The sequence below is a fragment of the Ovis canadensis genome, chromosome 19, assembly GCF_042477335.2.
Source record: "Ovis canadensis isolate MfBH-ARS-UI-01 breed Bighorn chromosome 19, ARS-UI_OviCan_v2, whole genome shotgun sequence".
Lineage (NCBI taxonomy): Eukaryota > Metazoa > Chordata > Mammalia > Artiodactyla > Bovidae > Ovis > Ovis canadensis.
This window is the reverse complement of record NC_091263.1, coordinates 25,315,752-25,332,819: the sequence shown is the minus strand read 5'-3', so window position 1 is coordinate 25,332,819 and position 17,068 is coordinate 25,315,752. Positions and strand designations below refer to the sequence as shown.

The 17,068-nt window shown below is 47.1% G+C and overlaps 1 protein-coding gene across 1 annotated transcript in view; it reads right to left on the bottom strand.

Annotated features, from left to right (window-relative positions):
- DCLK3 (doublecortin like kinase 3) overlaps nucleotides 1-9,170 on the bottom strand; it is a 44,274-nt gene extending 35,104 nt beyond the window's left edge. Inside the window, exon 1 of the mRNA XM_069560440.1 lies at nucleotides 8,978-9,170. Coding sequence (XP_069416541.1) covers nucleotides 8,978-9,059 — 82 coding nt within the window. The 5' untranslated portion in view covers nucleotides 9,060-9,170. The remainder of the gene's footprint in view (nucleotides 1-8,977) is intronic.
- Between the last annotated feature and the right edge of the window lie 7,898 nt (nucleotides 9,171-17,068).

Genomic DNA, 17,068 nt, shown 5'->3' with positions numbered 1-17,068 from the left:
CAGGACAGGGGCTGAGGCAGGGCCATGCAACCATCTCATCCTCTGTGGGGCCTCACAGCATCTGCTAAAGAAGGGAAGATGTGGGTACCTGGAGAACACCAACTGTCTCTGCCACAGATGTAAAGACCCAAGCTCCAGAGAATTCTTCAGCCAATCTGACACCTACAGAGCATCTAAATGAAACTGAAAGACCAGCTTCATCCAGTCCACTCCTGGAAAGACACTTCTAAAACCAAGGCTATTATTGTTGGGAGATCTGCTCCCCCAATCAGCCCTGAGGTGCAAAGATGCTCCCTGAAGATGCCCTGGACTAGCTTGTGGGTGTGGAGATGGCTGTTAGGAAAAATGCCCCACCAGTTCCTGGGCATTCTAAGCCTGTTTGCATGTAGTATGTGGTCTCTGAGGGTGACCAGTAGGACTAGCTTACAAACCACTGAACACAGGTTCCAAAGAAAACCAGCAAGGGAAGCCTGCATGTCTCTCTGGAGGCCCTGGGAGGTGCTACCATGAAGGTGACGCCTATGTAGAGACCAAGAGACAAGTGGAAACCTGTCAGGCGTGAGGACAGACAGGGTGGACGCCACTTACAGCAGCTTTTTGCTCTTGGTGGTGCATTAGGTTAATAATTCATACAAAAGGGAAATACCAAGTTCCCTTCCAAATTACTTAATGTGAGACTTCCCTGGTGGTCTAGTGATTAAGAATCGGCCTGCCAATGCAGGAGACAGGGGTTTGATCCCTGGTCTGGGAAGATCCCACATGCCGTGGGACAAGTGAGCCCACGTGCCATGACAACTGAGCCCGAGCTCTCGAGCCCTCGAGCCGCAGCTACCGAGTCCACGTGTCCCAGAGCCCGTGCCGCGCACAAGAGAAGCCGCCGCAGTGAGAGGCCCTTGCTCCACAGCTAGAGTAGCCTGGCTCACTGCAACGAGAGCAGGCCCCCGCTCAGCGAAGACCCAGCGCAGCCACCATAATAAATTTAAAAATACATAAAGCCAACTTCTAAAATAAATAAATTAATTAGTGCCCCAAACTTTCATTAATACAAGATTTCACTCTAGCCACCAGAGGTTTGTTTTTGTGACTTTTTTCACGTGTATGTTTGGGTGGCCTCATGTTCTCTGCCCTCCTCTGCTGCAAAGTGCAGTTTCCATACTTCTCGATGCAAAATTACCTAGAGACCATTTAACCAGCACCACGCCTGCTCTCTCCTCAGAGAATTTTTTGAGCTTCCCTGTCCAAAACCACAGAGCGGAAAGTGAATCGTTGGTGCTCTTCGAAACTGAAGGCAGATCAGCAAGCTCATGTGATATGGGATGACAGCTTCAATCTCAAAACCATCCCCAGTTTTCTCAAACAATTATCACTTTCCTCCAACATACAGAAGACCAAAAAACGTGTGTTTAATTAGGCAAAGTGTTGCCAGATCCTGGCAGATTCTGGCCTTCTCCAGTGGGTCAGAAGTGGCAGGCACAAGAGACGGGTTAACTCAGAACCTCCGAATAAACACTAGTGAAATGCCCTGAAGAGGGAAAAATGGACACCGCAAGATGCGAGAGCTTCTCAGAAATTGGTTCAGGAGGGCTTTGGTTAGTTAGAATAAGTGGGGTGATGGATGTGGCTGGACACAGTCTGCCCTAAAGCTCTTCTGCTCCTCCCATGGATGCATATGGTCCTCTCCTGGGACAGCGGCACCCTCAACTTCCTCCATTCTCCAGCCCCCACAACCAAGAGTCAGCTCCTTCTCCCAATCCTTTTCTTTCACCGTCCACATTTGGTCAATCTCCAAGTCCTAGGGACTCCACTTCCTAAATGTCTCAAATCTGATGCCTCTGCTCCACTCCCTTAACTCCTTGCTACCTACATGTACCTTCTCCCCCGCCCCATTACATGGGACCTGAGCCATCTGTCTCTCACCTTTCTTCCTTCCCATCCCCTCCCACACCCTTGGACAAAGTGATGTCTCTGAATCATAAAGTGGGTCGTCCCTCTCCTGCCTCAACTGAACAACTCCCGTGGGTTTCCACCTGTTTCTCGAATTCTGGGGAATCCACAGATATACTCGAGGGGGTTCACAATTTTCCAAAAGTATTTTTTATTTAACTTTGTGCTTTCACTTGAATGATTCTCTTTTTAAAGATTATTACTAGAAAATCAACAGAAACATATTCTGGGTCATCTGAATGAGGATATTATGACCAAGTGCTATCACATAATTCCACTCTGTGTATTCTTGCATTTATGACATAGCTGGTCACAAGAAATAGAATTATTATTTTAATATTATTTTAATTGTCACAGGCTAGTGAGAAAACAACCAATCAGACTTAAATCAGACAAAGGAAACTGAGAAGTGAGCCATCACATGCCCTGTGTGGCACGGCACAGAGCATCCCCAACTCATAAGAACCTGAAAAATCACCCAGAAACAGTGATTTAGTTTTAGCAAAAATGACTTCATCCATCACATTAAATTCATGGAGTTAATCTGAATTTATTCGATTTGTAGCTGTGTTGATATTTTATTCATACATTTGTTTTGGTTTTATGGTCAAAAGGAAGCTCTAAATATGAAAAGTTTAGACATATTTAAGGCTACCACATATTTGAATTGCACTGTAATAAAAATAATTTTAGCCACCACTAGACACTCTAACATTTTTCTCCTTTAAATAAATTCACATATTACTCGCATTTGAGAAACTCAGGCCCTCAGAATGAGGCTTTAAGTTACAAAACACAGCATGTGTGGGAGAGACAGTGACATACTCTGACCTTCCCATCCACACACCCCTCATCATTTCCCACCCCTCTCACCACTGGTTCTGGCCAATGGGCCGCAACACAAGCAGCGAAGCATCAGCTCCAGGCTGAAGCACGGGAGAGCCTGGGAGCAAGCCTCCCGTGATCTCATCCAGCACTGGTGACCACACAGGGGACAATGTTTCCAAATGGCGGGGCAGCAAGAGGGGACGCTCTGCCAACTCGGCCTTCTAGTGGCCTACGAAGAACACACAGTGCAAGTGAGAAGTAACCGTTGCTGGGTGAAGCTACTAGGGCATGAATTTGATTTGTTACTGCAGCCGAGCTTAGCTTACCCTGACTTCACGAATGGCCATCTACCTCCCTGAACAAGCCCTTCCCATCATGCTCCAGGCTGCAAACAACTTTTAGTTCAATGACCTGAACACACCAAACTGCTTCTTGGCACCTTACCTTTGCTCATGCTGTTACTGAATCCTAGAATGCCATTCCCCACACTCCTCATCCTGCCATTGTGATTCATCCTTCAAAAGCTAGTTCAGATATAATTACCACCAGGACATTTTCCTCCCTTTTCCAACCTTCTTTCCCCCGTCACCATTACCCATGAAGTCTACAGAATGCTTTCTTGCCATGTGATAATTACATGTTTACATGCCTGTCCCCACCCTACACCCAAACACACTGTTGCAAGGTCAGCGGCTTATTCATCTCCACACTGTCAAGACCACCACGCAGGAGAAGTAGGCAGCATTTGGCAATTCGGCCAGGAAAAGCTTCCTCCAGAGGACTTGTCCTAAGATACTGCACGGAAGCTGAGTTGAGATCCATCACCCCCCAGAGAAAACACTTTACCAAAGAGCAAAAGCTCCAGGAAGTCCCAGCTGTCTCTGCCCCAGTTCCAGACCAGACACGCAGGGTTCTGAGAAGCCCGAACCATCCTCATCATCTCCCCAACCTCAGTGCTCTTAAGCCCCCACTAAGGACTCAGACTTTACCTGGCAGGCCTTAGCCTAGAGTTTGGTACTCAAAGTGTGGTCCACACTTAAGAACTAAGGAATGGGATTTCCCTGGTGGTCCAGTGGCTAAGACTCTGAGCTCCCAGTGCAGGGGCCCGGGTTCAATTCCTGGTCAGGGAACTAGATCCCACAAGCCACAGTGAAGATCAAAGATCCTGTGTGCCATAACCCAGGGAAGCCAAATAAATAAATAAATAAATATTTTAAATAAGAAGAACTGAGTAGCTAGTGAGAAAAGTGGAACCAGACCCCAGACACCTGGGTCAAAACCCACATTTTAGCAAGATTCCACGTGATTCATATACTTTCAACATTTGAGAGGCACTTACCCAAGGCAATGCCAAAGAATGCTCAAACTACCGCACAATTGCACCCATCTCACATGCTAGTAAAGTAATGCTCAACATTCTCCAAGCCGTGAACCGTGAACTTCCTGATGTCCAAGCTGGTTTTAGAAAAGGCAGAGGAACCAGATATCAAATTGCCAACATCCGCTGGATCATGGAAAAAGCAAGAGAGTTCCAGAAAAACATCTATTTCTGCTTTATTGACTATGCCAAAGCCTTTGACTGTGTGGATCACAATAAACTGTGGAAAATTCTGAGAGAGATGGGAATACCAGACCACCTGACCTGCCTCTTGAGAAATCTGTATGCAGGTCAAGAAGCAACAGTTAGAACTGGACATGGAACAACAGACTGGTTCCAAATAGCAAAAGGAGTATGTCAAGGCTGTATATTGTCACCCTGCTTATTTAACTTATATGCAGAGTACATCATGAGAAACGCTGGACTGGAAGAAGCACAAGCTGGAATCAAGATTGCCGGGAGAAATATCAATAACCTCAGATATGCAGATGACACCACCCTTATGGCAGAAAGTGAAGAGGAACTAACAAGCCTCTTGATGAAAGTGAAAGAGGAGAGTGAAAAGGTTGGCTTAAAGCTCACCATTCAGAAAACTAAAATCATGGCATCTGGTGTCATCACTTCATGGCAAATAGATGGGGAAACAGCAGAAACAGTGTCAGACTTTATTTTGGGGGGCTCCAAAATCACTGCAGATGGTGACTGCAGCCATGAAATTAAAAGACGCTTACTCCTTGGAAGAAGAGTTATGACCAACCTAGATAGCATATTCAAAAGCAGAGACATTACTTTGCCGACTAAGGTCCGTCTAGTCAAGGCTATGGTTTTTCCAGTAGTCATGTATGGATGTGAGAGTTGGACTGTGAGGAAGGCTGAGCGCTGAAGAACTGATGCTTTTGAACTGTGGTGTTGGAGAAGACTCTTGAGAGTCCCTTGGACTGCAAGGAGATCCAACCAGTCCATTCTGAAGGAGATCAGCCCTGGGATTTCTTTGGAAGGAATGATGCTAAAGCTGAAACTCCAGTACTTTGGCCACCTCATGTGAAGAGTTGATTCATTGGAAAAGACTGTGATGCTGGGAGGGATTGGGGGCAGGAGGAGAAGGAGACGACAGAGGATGAGATGGCTGGATGGCATCACTGACTCGATGGACGTGAGTCTGGGTGAATTCTGGGAGTTGGTGATGGACAGGGTGGCCTGGTGTGCTGCAATTCATGGGGTCGCAAAGAGTCAGACACGATTGAGCAACTGAACTGAACTGAACTGACCCAAGGTACCCAAACAGAATCTCTCCATCCTGACAGGTAACTTTAATAACTACTTTTATGCACTGATGTATGCAATTATATTGCAATAAAACTGAAAGATGAAAAAGAATTCATAAAAAACACAACACTTTCTCATCATAATAATATATGTGAAGTATTTTATTTCATTGAATTCTCAGAACAATTCACTCACATCCATTTTACTGATGAGGAAACTGAGGTTCAGAGTGGTTGAGTACTTTGCCCATCATCACACAGCTCTGAAGAGTCAGAGTCAGGGTTTGAAGGCAATTCTCCTGGACTCAAGAATTGTAATCCCCATCACCACACACTCGATGGCACCCTGCCATTCAGGAACAGCCTTCCAGATCTTCCAGCCTTCCAGAGATCTCATTTCCCTTCACCCAGTCATACCCATTACTTCCAACACCACTATGCCTCTACATATACCACTCTCCCCAAGACGCTGCCAGCTCTCCCTGGGCAATGATTTTATGGGCTTGGCCAATAATTGTTGATGAATCAATAAAAATATTTCCTCCTTGATCATCAGACAATCCTCTGAGGATGGCTGGACAATTCTTATTAAGCTAAGAAGGGTGAAGACACCGAGGTTCCCAGAGAAGTCCAGTGCCTTGCACCAGGTCACCAGGAAGTCTCAGACCTCTGGGAATGGACCTGAACTCCCTGACTCCCAGGACAGATGTCTGCTGCCCCATATTTCCACTCTCCCTGTATTTCCCTCTTCTGACCTACATTACCAGGAAGTTAAAAACATCCTTCCCAAAGAACTCCCCCACATATGCATCTTCAAAAGGGGCTCTGTGTTACCGCCAGATGGGCCAGATTTAGACATTCACAGGAGGCCACCACAGAAAAGCCTGGGAAACTCTGGGTACCAGATACAACAGCCCCCTGGATGCAAGGAAAGGAAATATCATCAGGCAAGAGCCTTCAACTAGTGAAGCCTATCCAAGCCCCTCACAAGGAACCCAAATCCAGGCAGAGGCCTCTGGAAAGCCAGGCTGTGGAGATCCATCACCCTCCCTGGTCAGGCACCAGCCGGTCCCTGGAGTCTGTGGTATTGTGATTCCACTGGTCAAGACAGCCCTTCCTTTCCCATTATTGTCTTCAGAATGAAGCTAAGGGGACTTCCCTGGTGGTCCAGTGGTTGAGATTTTGCCTTCCAATGCACGGAGTGTGGGTTCGATCCCTGTTGGGGAAGCTAAGAGCCTATAAGCCTCACAGCCCAAAAACCAAAACATAAAATAGAAGCGATATTGCAATAAATTCAATAAAAACGTTAAAAAGCGTGCACATCACAAAATTTTTTTAAAAAGAAAGAAGCTAAGACATTTACCCAGCTCCACATGTAACCAGAGAAAAGCAGCACACCTGCCTGAAATATTCAGATATTTAGGAAAACATGGGAGGGACATTTCCCTCGAATTAGTTAAAAGAGGGTTGAGGGAAGACAAGAGTGAGATCTTGTGGACAATGAATCAATGCTCCATTTTGTTTTGCATTATGCCAAAGCACCATGCCACCCTTTGGGCACCCACCAAAGGCACCCAGATGAGGTGATTAATGGGCTCTGACTCCCTGTGGGTTAAACTAGTGCTTGGGCACAGAGCTCCATCCGTCAGGAGGCATTTTGTGAAAATTCTCCCCAAGGCACTCTGCAGGCTAGCACAGCCTGCCCAGAGCTCATGATACAGTCGTACTCAAGAAATGTTTGGCTCGGTTCCCTAGCATCAGATCCTGAGACAGGAATTTCTTAGGAAAGTGTTTCATTAGCAAGTATTCCTAGGAAAAATACTGGTAGGGGAGTGAAGACGTGAGGCCAGAAAGAGAAGCAAGAGCAACAGTGATGCCTGGAGGTCAAAGCGATGCCACTCTACAGTGGATTTCTACAGATTCCAGAAGCCCCAGCAAAGAGGGTCTTCCTCCAACAAAGAGGAGGAGTAGGCAACTGGAAATGAAAACACCTGGGACCCCAGTGTGCAGAAAGGGCTCTGAGGTCGCACTGAGTGACAGTGGAGAGTCCTTGACAGTCCAGGGTTCAGTATCCCTTTCTCCAAGGCTCGCCCAAAGCATGGCCATGATACCGCTGATTCAGTTATTCTGCAGCCTCACGGGGTTCTCATATTTCTTTTGGCTCACCCAAAAAGGACCTGGCTCAAAGACCTTTCAAACCTTCATGGAATGAGCTACAGAGCCTCTTTCAGAATTGTTTCCTGACTCTCTTCTTTCTCCCATGAAGCATTTTCTATCATTACCCAAAGCAATCCAAATATTAAGCTGAAATGTTTTCCTGAAACCCAACAGCCTTTTTTTTTTTTTTTTTTTTGGTTTTTTGATTGCTAGTGCCCCTGTTTCTTGCCACCTTGCCCCTTAAGGATAAGCACAACGCTTGGCTACTGTTCTAAATGCCTCATTCGTTGTGTTAGTGACTATTAGCTCAACACTAGCTTGCAGATCACCACACAAGCAGTAAATGGACTAAGTTCACAGCTCCTAACCCAACCATCAAGGCACAGGATCACCTAATGCCAAGACGATCGACAAGGAAGGACCCAGCTTCAACTTGACAGCTGTCATCTTGGACAAGACAGAAAGTAAAGGAGATGGAGTCCACAGTGGGGGGCAGTGGTGGGGGATGGAAAGATGACTAACTGTTGACAATGAATAACAACTGAGTTCTCGCCACAACTTCTCCTCACCCTCCCCTCTCCCAGCAGGCAGATACCCCGAAAAGGTGTCTCCAGACACCTCTGTCCAGCCCTGTACAGCCTTCTCCCATCTCACAACACCTTGCCCCCAGAGTCAGACAAGGGAAGGCTGTGGAAACGCGGTCCTACATTTGAAATTATTGGTGGGATATTTCACGAATTCATTTTCCACCCCTTTTTTTTTCTGTTCATGCCCCCAAACGCTTTGCCTGGAGCCCTTTCTCCTATGGTCTTTAGTTCTTCTGTGTGTTTCTTTACTTCTAAGGAAAACTGCCTTTCCTTTAACCAGGTCACAGAGCTGCAGGAAACCTGGGTTCAAATACCAGCTTGGCTGCTATCAAGCCATATGACCTTGGGAACCTCCGTTTGCTCGTCCGACAAATGGGAATAAATCCACCTTCCTTATAGGTCTGTGGAGACGATGAAATGAGGTCAACTCTAGGTAAAGCACCTGCTATGTCGAGATGCTCAATACAGGCCTGATTGCTCCCTCGCGGCTCCCCTCTCCTGCAGCCCCACCGCACCTCGCAGGATGTCCCGGCGTTTCCCAGGCCGGCCCCTCTGGACAGCGAGGGACAGGAACCCAGCTCGGGACAGCGTTAACCCCGAGGAGGTGAGTTTCAGCTGGTGTGGACACACACAAGCACACACGCGCGCGCATATACACGCGCGTACAAGCACTGCGCGCTTGCTCCGGGCACCCCCGCGGGACCCGCACTGAGGCCCCGCCGCGCGCGGAGCGGGGTCTCCAGTCCCGGAGACAGAAGGGCTCCCCCTATCCCGGCGGCGGCCCCGACCCGGTGGGCGCCCGAGAGCACGGCACTTACCCGGGGCGGGCCGAGTGGGGCAGCCGGGGGCGGGCCGGGCGGGGGGCGGCGGCGGGCGCGGGGCGGGCGCGGCGGCGGGCATGGCTCGGAGGCCCGGACACGGGGCCGCGGCTCGACGGCAGGGCGGGCGCGGCGCGAGCGGCGAGGAGCCTGCGCCGCCTCCTCTGCCCGTTCCCTCCCGCCGCCCGCCTTGTGCTGCGCCGGGCGACAGCCACGGGGAACGTCTCCGGGGGCGCCGGCTTAGCAACCGCGCGCCCGCCCCGCCTCCCTCCCCGCGCCCGCCCCGCCCCGCCCCGCTCCTCGCCCGGCCCTGCAGGCAGGCGGGGCCGCTTTGAACTTGCTCGAGCACCCCTTTCTTCTCCAGAGAGCGCCCGAGGTGGCCCTCGGGGACCCCTCTGGAGCCCCGCCTCTCCCCGCTCACCGGGCGCGCCCTGAGCTAGGAGCGGTCGGGCTTTGAACCTGAGCCTCGCCCACGTCCTCTGTGGGTGGCGGACCAAAGGCGTTCCCAGGACCCCGGCAGTCCCCGCTCCTCCTGGAGGTTCAGAGACCAGGCTTCCCTCGCCGATCCCTTCCCCCTACCCTCTCCCCACTATGCTCACAGACGGACCCCGCAGTCGCCCTCTGCGTGTCCCCCAGACTCAGAGGCCTGCTTCCGCTCTGTTCACCCCAGTGACCTCAAAGATACAGCTTGCAAACTGCCCTCCAGCCCCATGTCTTCCTGGTACCATCCAACGGCTGCTCAGTGCCCCCTGCATTGTTCTACCCCTTGCAAGCCCACCTGACACATAATTCCCCCCGCCCCCCACTTGCAGAGATTTCCCCATGTCTGCAGTCAAATCCCATCCCCTCAAAGACGGCTCCCAGGCCCCTCCCGGGAGAGATGATTAACGCAGGGAAGACCATGCCGGTGTTGGGGAACAGGATTTGCCACTCCAAATGGTCTCTCTTTGGAATATTATTTTAAGCTGGTTATTTTTTGAGAAACAGCAGACAGGGGAAAAACTCTGAAAACCAAGTAGGAGTTATCCTTGTGTAAGAAACATTTATATTTGTATAGGAAATCTCCGTTTATTAGATGTCTCTTTTACCTGGGAGAGAAGGACCAAATCTCTAAAAATTGCCTTTTCCCCTCCTTTCATTTCTAATTCTTTACTGAGTCTTGTCACATCATTTCTGAGTTTTTCTTTTTTTATTATTATATGAAACATATATCGTTATTCCCCACATTTTTAAAAGGAACTAACTGAAGAAGGCTGAGCGCTGAAGAATTGATGCGTTTGAACTGTGGTGTTGGAGAAGACTCTTGAGAGTCCCTTGGACTGCAAGGAGATCCAACTAGTCCATTCTGAAGGAGATCAACCCTGGGATTTCTTTGGAAGGAATGATGCTAAAGCTGAAACTCCAGTACTTTGGCCACCTCATGCGAAGAGTTGACTCATTGGAAAAGACTCTGATGCTGGGAGGGACTGGGGGCAGGAGGAGAAGGGGACAACAGAGGATGAGATGGCTGGATGGCATCACTGACTCAATAGACATGAATCTGAGTGAACTCCGGGAGTTGGTGATGGACAGGGAGGCCTGGCATGCTGAGATTCATGGGGTCGCAAAGAGTCAGACACGATTGAGCAACTGAACTGAACTGAACATAGAGCAAGCATTATTTTCCAAACGTATTTGAGCACATAGTTATATTAGTATATCACGAACAAATGGTTCTATACAAAGAATAAATGACAGCTCATGTGCAAGACCTAGAGAAAGATATTTAAAGAGAGATGATTTTCTCTTTTTTTGGCTATTTTGTGAGGTTTGTGGGATTTTAGCTAAACCTAGGAACTTGACGTGAATGTACAGAGTCCTAACCACTAGGTCACCAGGGAATTCCCTAAAAATTCTAATCATTGGAGAAAGCAATGACAAATCTGCATCACAACCTTCCCCCTTTATACTGTGCTTTTCCTGGTAACCTCTACACCCTCAAGATCCTCTTTTGTCTTCAGTTGAGGATGGTATTTAAGGCGAGGGCTTTAGCCATTTAGCTCCAGTTTTTCTTGGGCTTTCCCATGTATGTGTGTGTTTTCTCAGTCACATCCAACTCTTTGTGACCCCATGGACTGTAGCCTGTTAGGCTCCTCTGTCCGTGGAATTTTCCAGGCAAGAATACTGGAGTGGGTTGACATTTCCAACTCCAGAGGACGTTCCGGACCCAGGGATCAAATCACCATCTCCTGCGGCTAATGCATTGGCAGGCGGATTCTCTACCACTGCGCCACCTGGGAAGCCCTCTCATGTATACCTGTTGTTAAACTTGATTTTTCTCCTATTAGTCTGTCTCATGTCAATTCTGAGACCAGCCAGAGGACCCTAGAAGGTAAAGGAAAATTTCTTCCTTAACCATCACCTACTTCTCCACATGGCCACTGACATGATTAGAGCAATGGTCTTGATTTTCCTTGATGCATCAGGTCACCGAATAGCCTTGTCTGGTGTTGGTGTTCTGTGAGCTTGTTCATGTTGACAACACCAAGGCTGAGGACCAAGCCTGTTCCCAGATGTCAGGGTCTGTCTTTCTCTTCCTCACACATAATAAAAACTCTAGGAGAAGGCTCTAGTACATTGGTTCGGCAGCTCAGAGGTGATCTCAGGACTAAATCTCTTTCCGTGGCATCCTTTAACATATTGCCTTCTCTCCTTAGACTCAGACTGTTGCCTCAGGGTTGTAGAACGGCTGCAACAGCCTCTGGAAGCCACTGTGTGCAAAAGAGCTTTGGCTTCCAGCTCGTTTGATGGCCACAAAATGGTCATCAGGGACCACTTGCTGCAATAGTGAAGAAAATGACAAATGACCTGCCTCCCAGTCACTCCTGTCTTAGTAAGGAGAGGCAGATAATGAAATAGCAAGTATGGTGATAAATGGCAAGGAGTAAACAAACAAGGAGAAGGGAATGGGGGTTGGGGACTGTTGTTATTTTAGGCTGGGCAGACAGGAAGGGCCTCACTGGCAAGATGACATTTGAGCAAAAGCCTGAAGGAAGAAGCTATCTTGAAATTTCTCTTGGCGGTAGGTAGCCCCTTGGCTACTTAAATATTTCCTTTTTAGAAGCCACTGCAGCCACTGTTCTTGACTCTATGATTTAGGAGGAAACAAAAGTTTCAAAACCAAAGTTTTAGGGAATTCCCTGGAGGTCCAGTGGTTAGGATTCATGGTCTCATTGCCAAGGTCCCAGGTTCAATCTCTGTTCAGGGAAATAAAATCCCATAAGCCTTGGGCAAAAAAACCCACAAAAACTGAGTTTAGAAAAAGGTTTAACTTTTGTGAAAGAGGATTCAGATGACTTGTGTTTTCTTTCTTGTAAAAGCAACAGCCCAGCAAGGTTTAATTACTGTCTATATAATCATTTATAAATTAATTAGATAAACTCATTAAACACATACAAAGAACAGCTTAGCTCAAGTTATCAGATTACCTCCCAACAGTGAGGGATAAACATGATACATCTCATTGAATACTGGGAGAAACTGTTACCTGCTTGCTGAACACCTATTCTATTCTCTTTCTGACTTAGTAACAGATCCCAAGTTTTAGCTGAACACACTGCAGCCTGGAATAAAAACTAGATTTCCTAGCCTCCCTTCGTTACTGTATCAAACTGTGATCGGCTTGCCCACTATGCAGCTAAGTCAGTCTACTGATAACAGGTTGTGATAAAGGAAAGTACAATGTTTATTGTAGGACACCACGCAAGGAGAACGGGCCTCTCATTATCCAGTGGCTGAACTTGCTAATGTCTTTCAGACAAGTGTTTTTAAAGGCAACATCTGGGGTGAGGGTTGCAGCTCATGGGCTTTCTTCAGATTGGTTGGTGGTGAGGTAACAGGATATTTCAGGGATCTTAATCATCAACATTCTGGTTTTAGCCAATCTGAGATCTGTGTACTTGTGGTCAACATATAGTCACCACCTTCCATTTGGGTGGGGAGGGGGGCCTTAGTTTCTGCAGAACAATGCAAAGATATGCATCAGATTGTTATGTGTGTTCCTTGGGGAGGAATGAGGACTGCTTTGTCACTGAACTACTGCTTAACATATCCTTACTGTTGTTGCTTGACTGCCTTTGCGTCTGCAATGCCTCACTTCCCTAATTAGTAACTGCAAGAGTCTGCTCTTTGGAACTCAGGAAACTCCTAGGAGACTAATGCCTTTTTCAAGGAACAGGGGGCACAGAGGGGCTTTTGTACCCCCACAAGGCCCTGCAAGGGCCTGCTCAGTGTTACCTTCCCCTACCTTTTTGGGCTTTCCTTATAGCTCAATTGGTAAAGAATCTGCCTACCAATGCAGGAGACCTGGGTTCGATTCCTGGGTGGGGAAGATCCCCTGGAGAAGGAAATGGCAACAGACTCCTGTATTCTTACCTGGAGAATCCCATGGACAGAGGAGCCTGGCGGGCTACAGTCCATGGGGTCACAAGAATCGGACATGACTTAGTGACTAAACCACCACCACCACTTTTTCTTTCAGACTCCTCCAGCCTGAGAGGTCTAGGGGAAGGATAAGAAAGGGAATAAAACTTTGGAAAGGGACCTGGCAGGTGAACTCCATCTTAGTGGGGAGTTCAGACAGCTTCACTGTCTACCTCTCAACCCTCACCTCCTGCCAGTTCCCCAGGGAGGCCATAGGCTCCCGCTAGTGCAAATCCCTTGCTTTGTCTTGGCCACCGTCTCTTTCCATCCACTGTTCCATCTGCCCCATGCAGCCCTTACTCAAGCATCATCTCCTAACCCTAAGTAAATTGCAATGCACCTAACAAGTCCTAACTATTCTGTCCTCCCTGTCAGCAGAAGATAGGAAAGTAGGGTGTTGAAATGGCTGCACTGTGATCAATCAGGCTCCCCTTCAGTTATGACAACTGGCGCAGTTAGTGACACCTTCCATCCAGCTGGTGATTCCTATCAACCTTGAAGTCAGCCAGAATGCTTTGGTCGGCTTGGGCAGACTCATCACATGTGACTCAAGCCCACTCTGGTAGACCTCTTTCAACAAGAAAGAAGTCAGGGAATTCCCAGGCAGTCTAGAGGTTGGGGGCTTCCCAGGTGGCACTAGTGGTAAAGAATCCTCCTGCCAATGCAGGAGACTTAAGAGGAGTGGGTTCAATCCCTGGGTTAGGAAGGTCCTCTAGAGGAGGGCACGGCAACCCACTCCAGTGTTCTTGCCTGGAGAATCCCATGGACAGAGGAGCCTGGTGGGCTACAGTCCATAAGGTTGCAAGAGTCGGACAAAATGAAAGCAGCACGCACAGACACATAGACACACAGACAGACAGACAGACAGACAGACAGACACACACACACACACACACACACACACACACTAGTGGTTAAGACTCAGTGCTTTCACTGCTTTCAGCTGCTGGGGCCCAGGGTTCAATCCCTGGTTGCGGAACTAAGATCCCACAAGCCATGTAGCATGGTGAAAAAAAGTCCAGAAAACAAAAACAACGAAGAATTCAAAACTCTTGCCTAAGATAAAGTGCAGATGGTTATATGTTATATGCATATAACCTCTCCACTCTGTTTTAGCTAACTGTGTCAGCTGTGTATAGACGTGATTTCAGGAATACATCTAAAATGCAATACCCCTTTTCCTGGATAGAAGCTCCTGCTTTTTTAAACAAACCCGTTTATTTCCAATGTCTGCTAAACTTGCCATCTGGACCTTCCCGATGCCCAAGAATATGGCACTTGGTGCAGTAAAAACAAGATGCAGATAATTGTTTCTCTATTGTAGCAATAAAAACAAACTCATTTGCAAAACTACTAAATGATTTTCAAATGTGGAATGGTAATAAAAGGCAAGTCCGAAACATTCCCCTGCCCATACGGTATAGTAGCAGATTCAGGGCAAGGTTTCAAGCATCACAGGACATGACATTCTCGAAACACTGCCTATAATTAGGTATAAAAGCTAGAAAACAGAACTGGGCTTAAGTCTGAGAGAGACAGACTGAAACACAAAAATACGTGTAATCTCTCTTGAATTACCAAACTTGTCTTCAACAACAACAAAAAAAAGAGAGATAATAAGTAAATAGTAGCCAGTCCTAAGATTCCAGGATAAAACACATTGGGTCACAGGGGACTTCCCTGGCAGTCTAGTTCCAGTACAGAGGGTATAGGTTCGATCCCTGGTGGGAGAGATAAGGTCAGGCATCCAAAAACCAAAACATAAAACAGAAGCAATATTGTAACAAATTCAATAAAAACTTAAAAAAAACCCCACGGAGGCACACAAAATTAAAGCCGTACATATGTACAAGCATATTTGCAAAATGGGATGCATGGTTCATGCCTATATATGGACCCCGCCAAAACTGAGAATGTGATAAGGAAATTCTGAAGTTAGGGGCTCAGATTCTCTTACATAAAACTTAAAAATAAACTTATCAATGATTCAGTTGGCCTCAAATAAATTCTTCCTGTTCATCTTAATATAAAGGATAGAAGGTGATGAACCCTGGATATGAACGCTGTCCTCAAAGATAAGCAGAGAGAAAGTGGACAGACCTTGCCTGACTCTTGCATTTAACTGAAAGTTGCTGCTCTAAGGCAAGATCTGCAAACTCCATGAATGGCACAGTCAAATCTGGCTCACTGTCAATCTGTATAAATAAAGGTTTATCAGCATACAACCATGCCTATTAATTTACATATTGCCTATGCTATTTTTGAATAGTTGTAACAGAGAGCATAGGGCTTCCCAGGTGGCCCAGTGGTAAAGAATCTGCCTGCCAATGCAGGAGGCGTGAGTTTGATTCCTGAATTGGGAGAAGAAAATGGCAACCCACTCCAGTATTCTTGCCTGAAGAATCCCATGAACAGAGGAGCCTGGCGGACTACAGTCCATGGGGTCGCAAAGAATTGGACATGTCTTAGCCACAAAGCCAAAAATATTTATTACCTGGTTCCTTACAAAAAGGGTTTACAGACCCCTGCTATAGTGTCAGCAGCTTTCTGTGTTCTGTCTTTGGAGGAAATGGAGAAGGGCAAGGCACCCAATTTTACTTCTTCACATGTTAAATAATATATAAAGAACTTTTCTAGAAAAAAATTCAAATTTCTCATTCTCAGGTTTGAAATAGACATTTTACTTTAATCTAACCCTTTGGGTTTCCCTACTGGCTCAGACAGTAAAGAATCTGCCTACAATGCAGGAGACCCAGGTTCAGTCTCTGGCTCAGGAAGATGCCCTGGAGAAGGGAATAGCTACCCACTCCAGTATTCTTGCCTGGAGAATCCCATAGACAGAGGAGCCCGGCAGGCGGCAGTCCATGGGGTCACAAAGACTCAGACATGACTGAGCGACCATCACTTTTTTGGTGTTCAACCCACTTGGGAGATTTAGCTCCTTCTCTGAATATTCTCAAAGATCTCTACCGAAGAGGAGAAGCCCAATGCAAGAGGAGAGACAAACATTTTTGAACCATCAATCAGGAGCTTCTGTACAGGGACACCTCTTTTAAGCCCAGAACTCTGTGAAGCAGGGTCATTCTTGCCATTTTTCTGAGGATGTCTCCTGTTCTTAAACACTTGAGAAAGCTGAGAGTCGGAGAGCTTAAAAAACTCACCCGAGGTCACACAATAGCCTAATAAATTGCAGAGGCAGAATTGGAATCTGGGTCTGTCTCATTGCAACACACATCCACCATACCTTGCTGCCTGCTCGATCCAGTGAATAACCACTGAGCACTTCGTGGGTATTTGCTATGTTCAGTCTCTACACCAGAGCCTGAGGACACAAAGATCATGAAAAACAACGAAGAGGGGCTGCCACCAGGGTAAAATACATTTCCGATAGGATTGATGTGACCTCCTCCAGGTCAGAATCCCCTGAATTCATAATTTAAGTTTAAAAATTAAGAGTAACCATATCCTTCTGAAAGACAGTCCCATGATTATATCTTCCTAAAAGATGTAGCATTGACTAATTAGATTGTAACCCTGAAGTGTAAGCGTACATAGACTGTTGACATCATGTCAGAGAAGTCATCTGACTCATGGATTAAAGCAATTTCTCAAACCAGTTTAGTTCTTTAA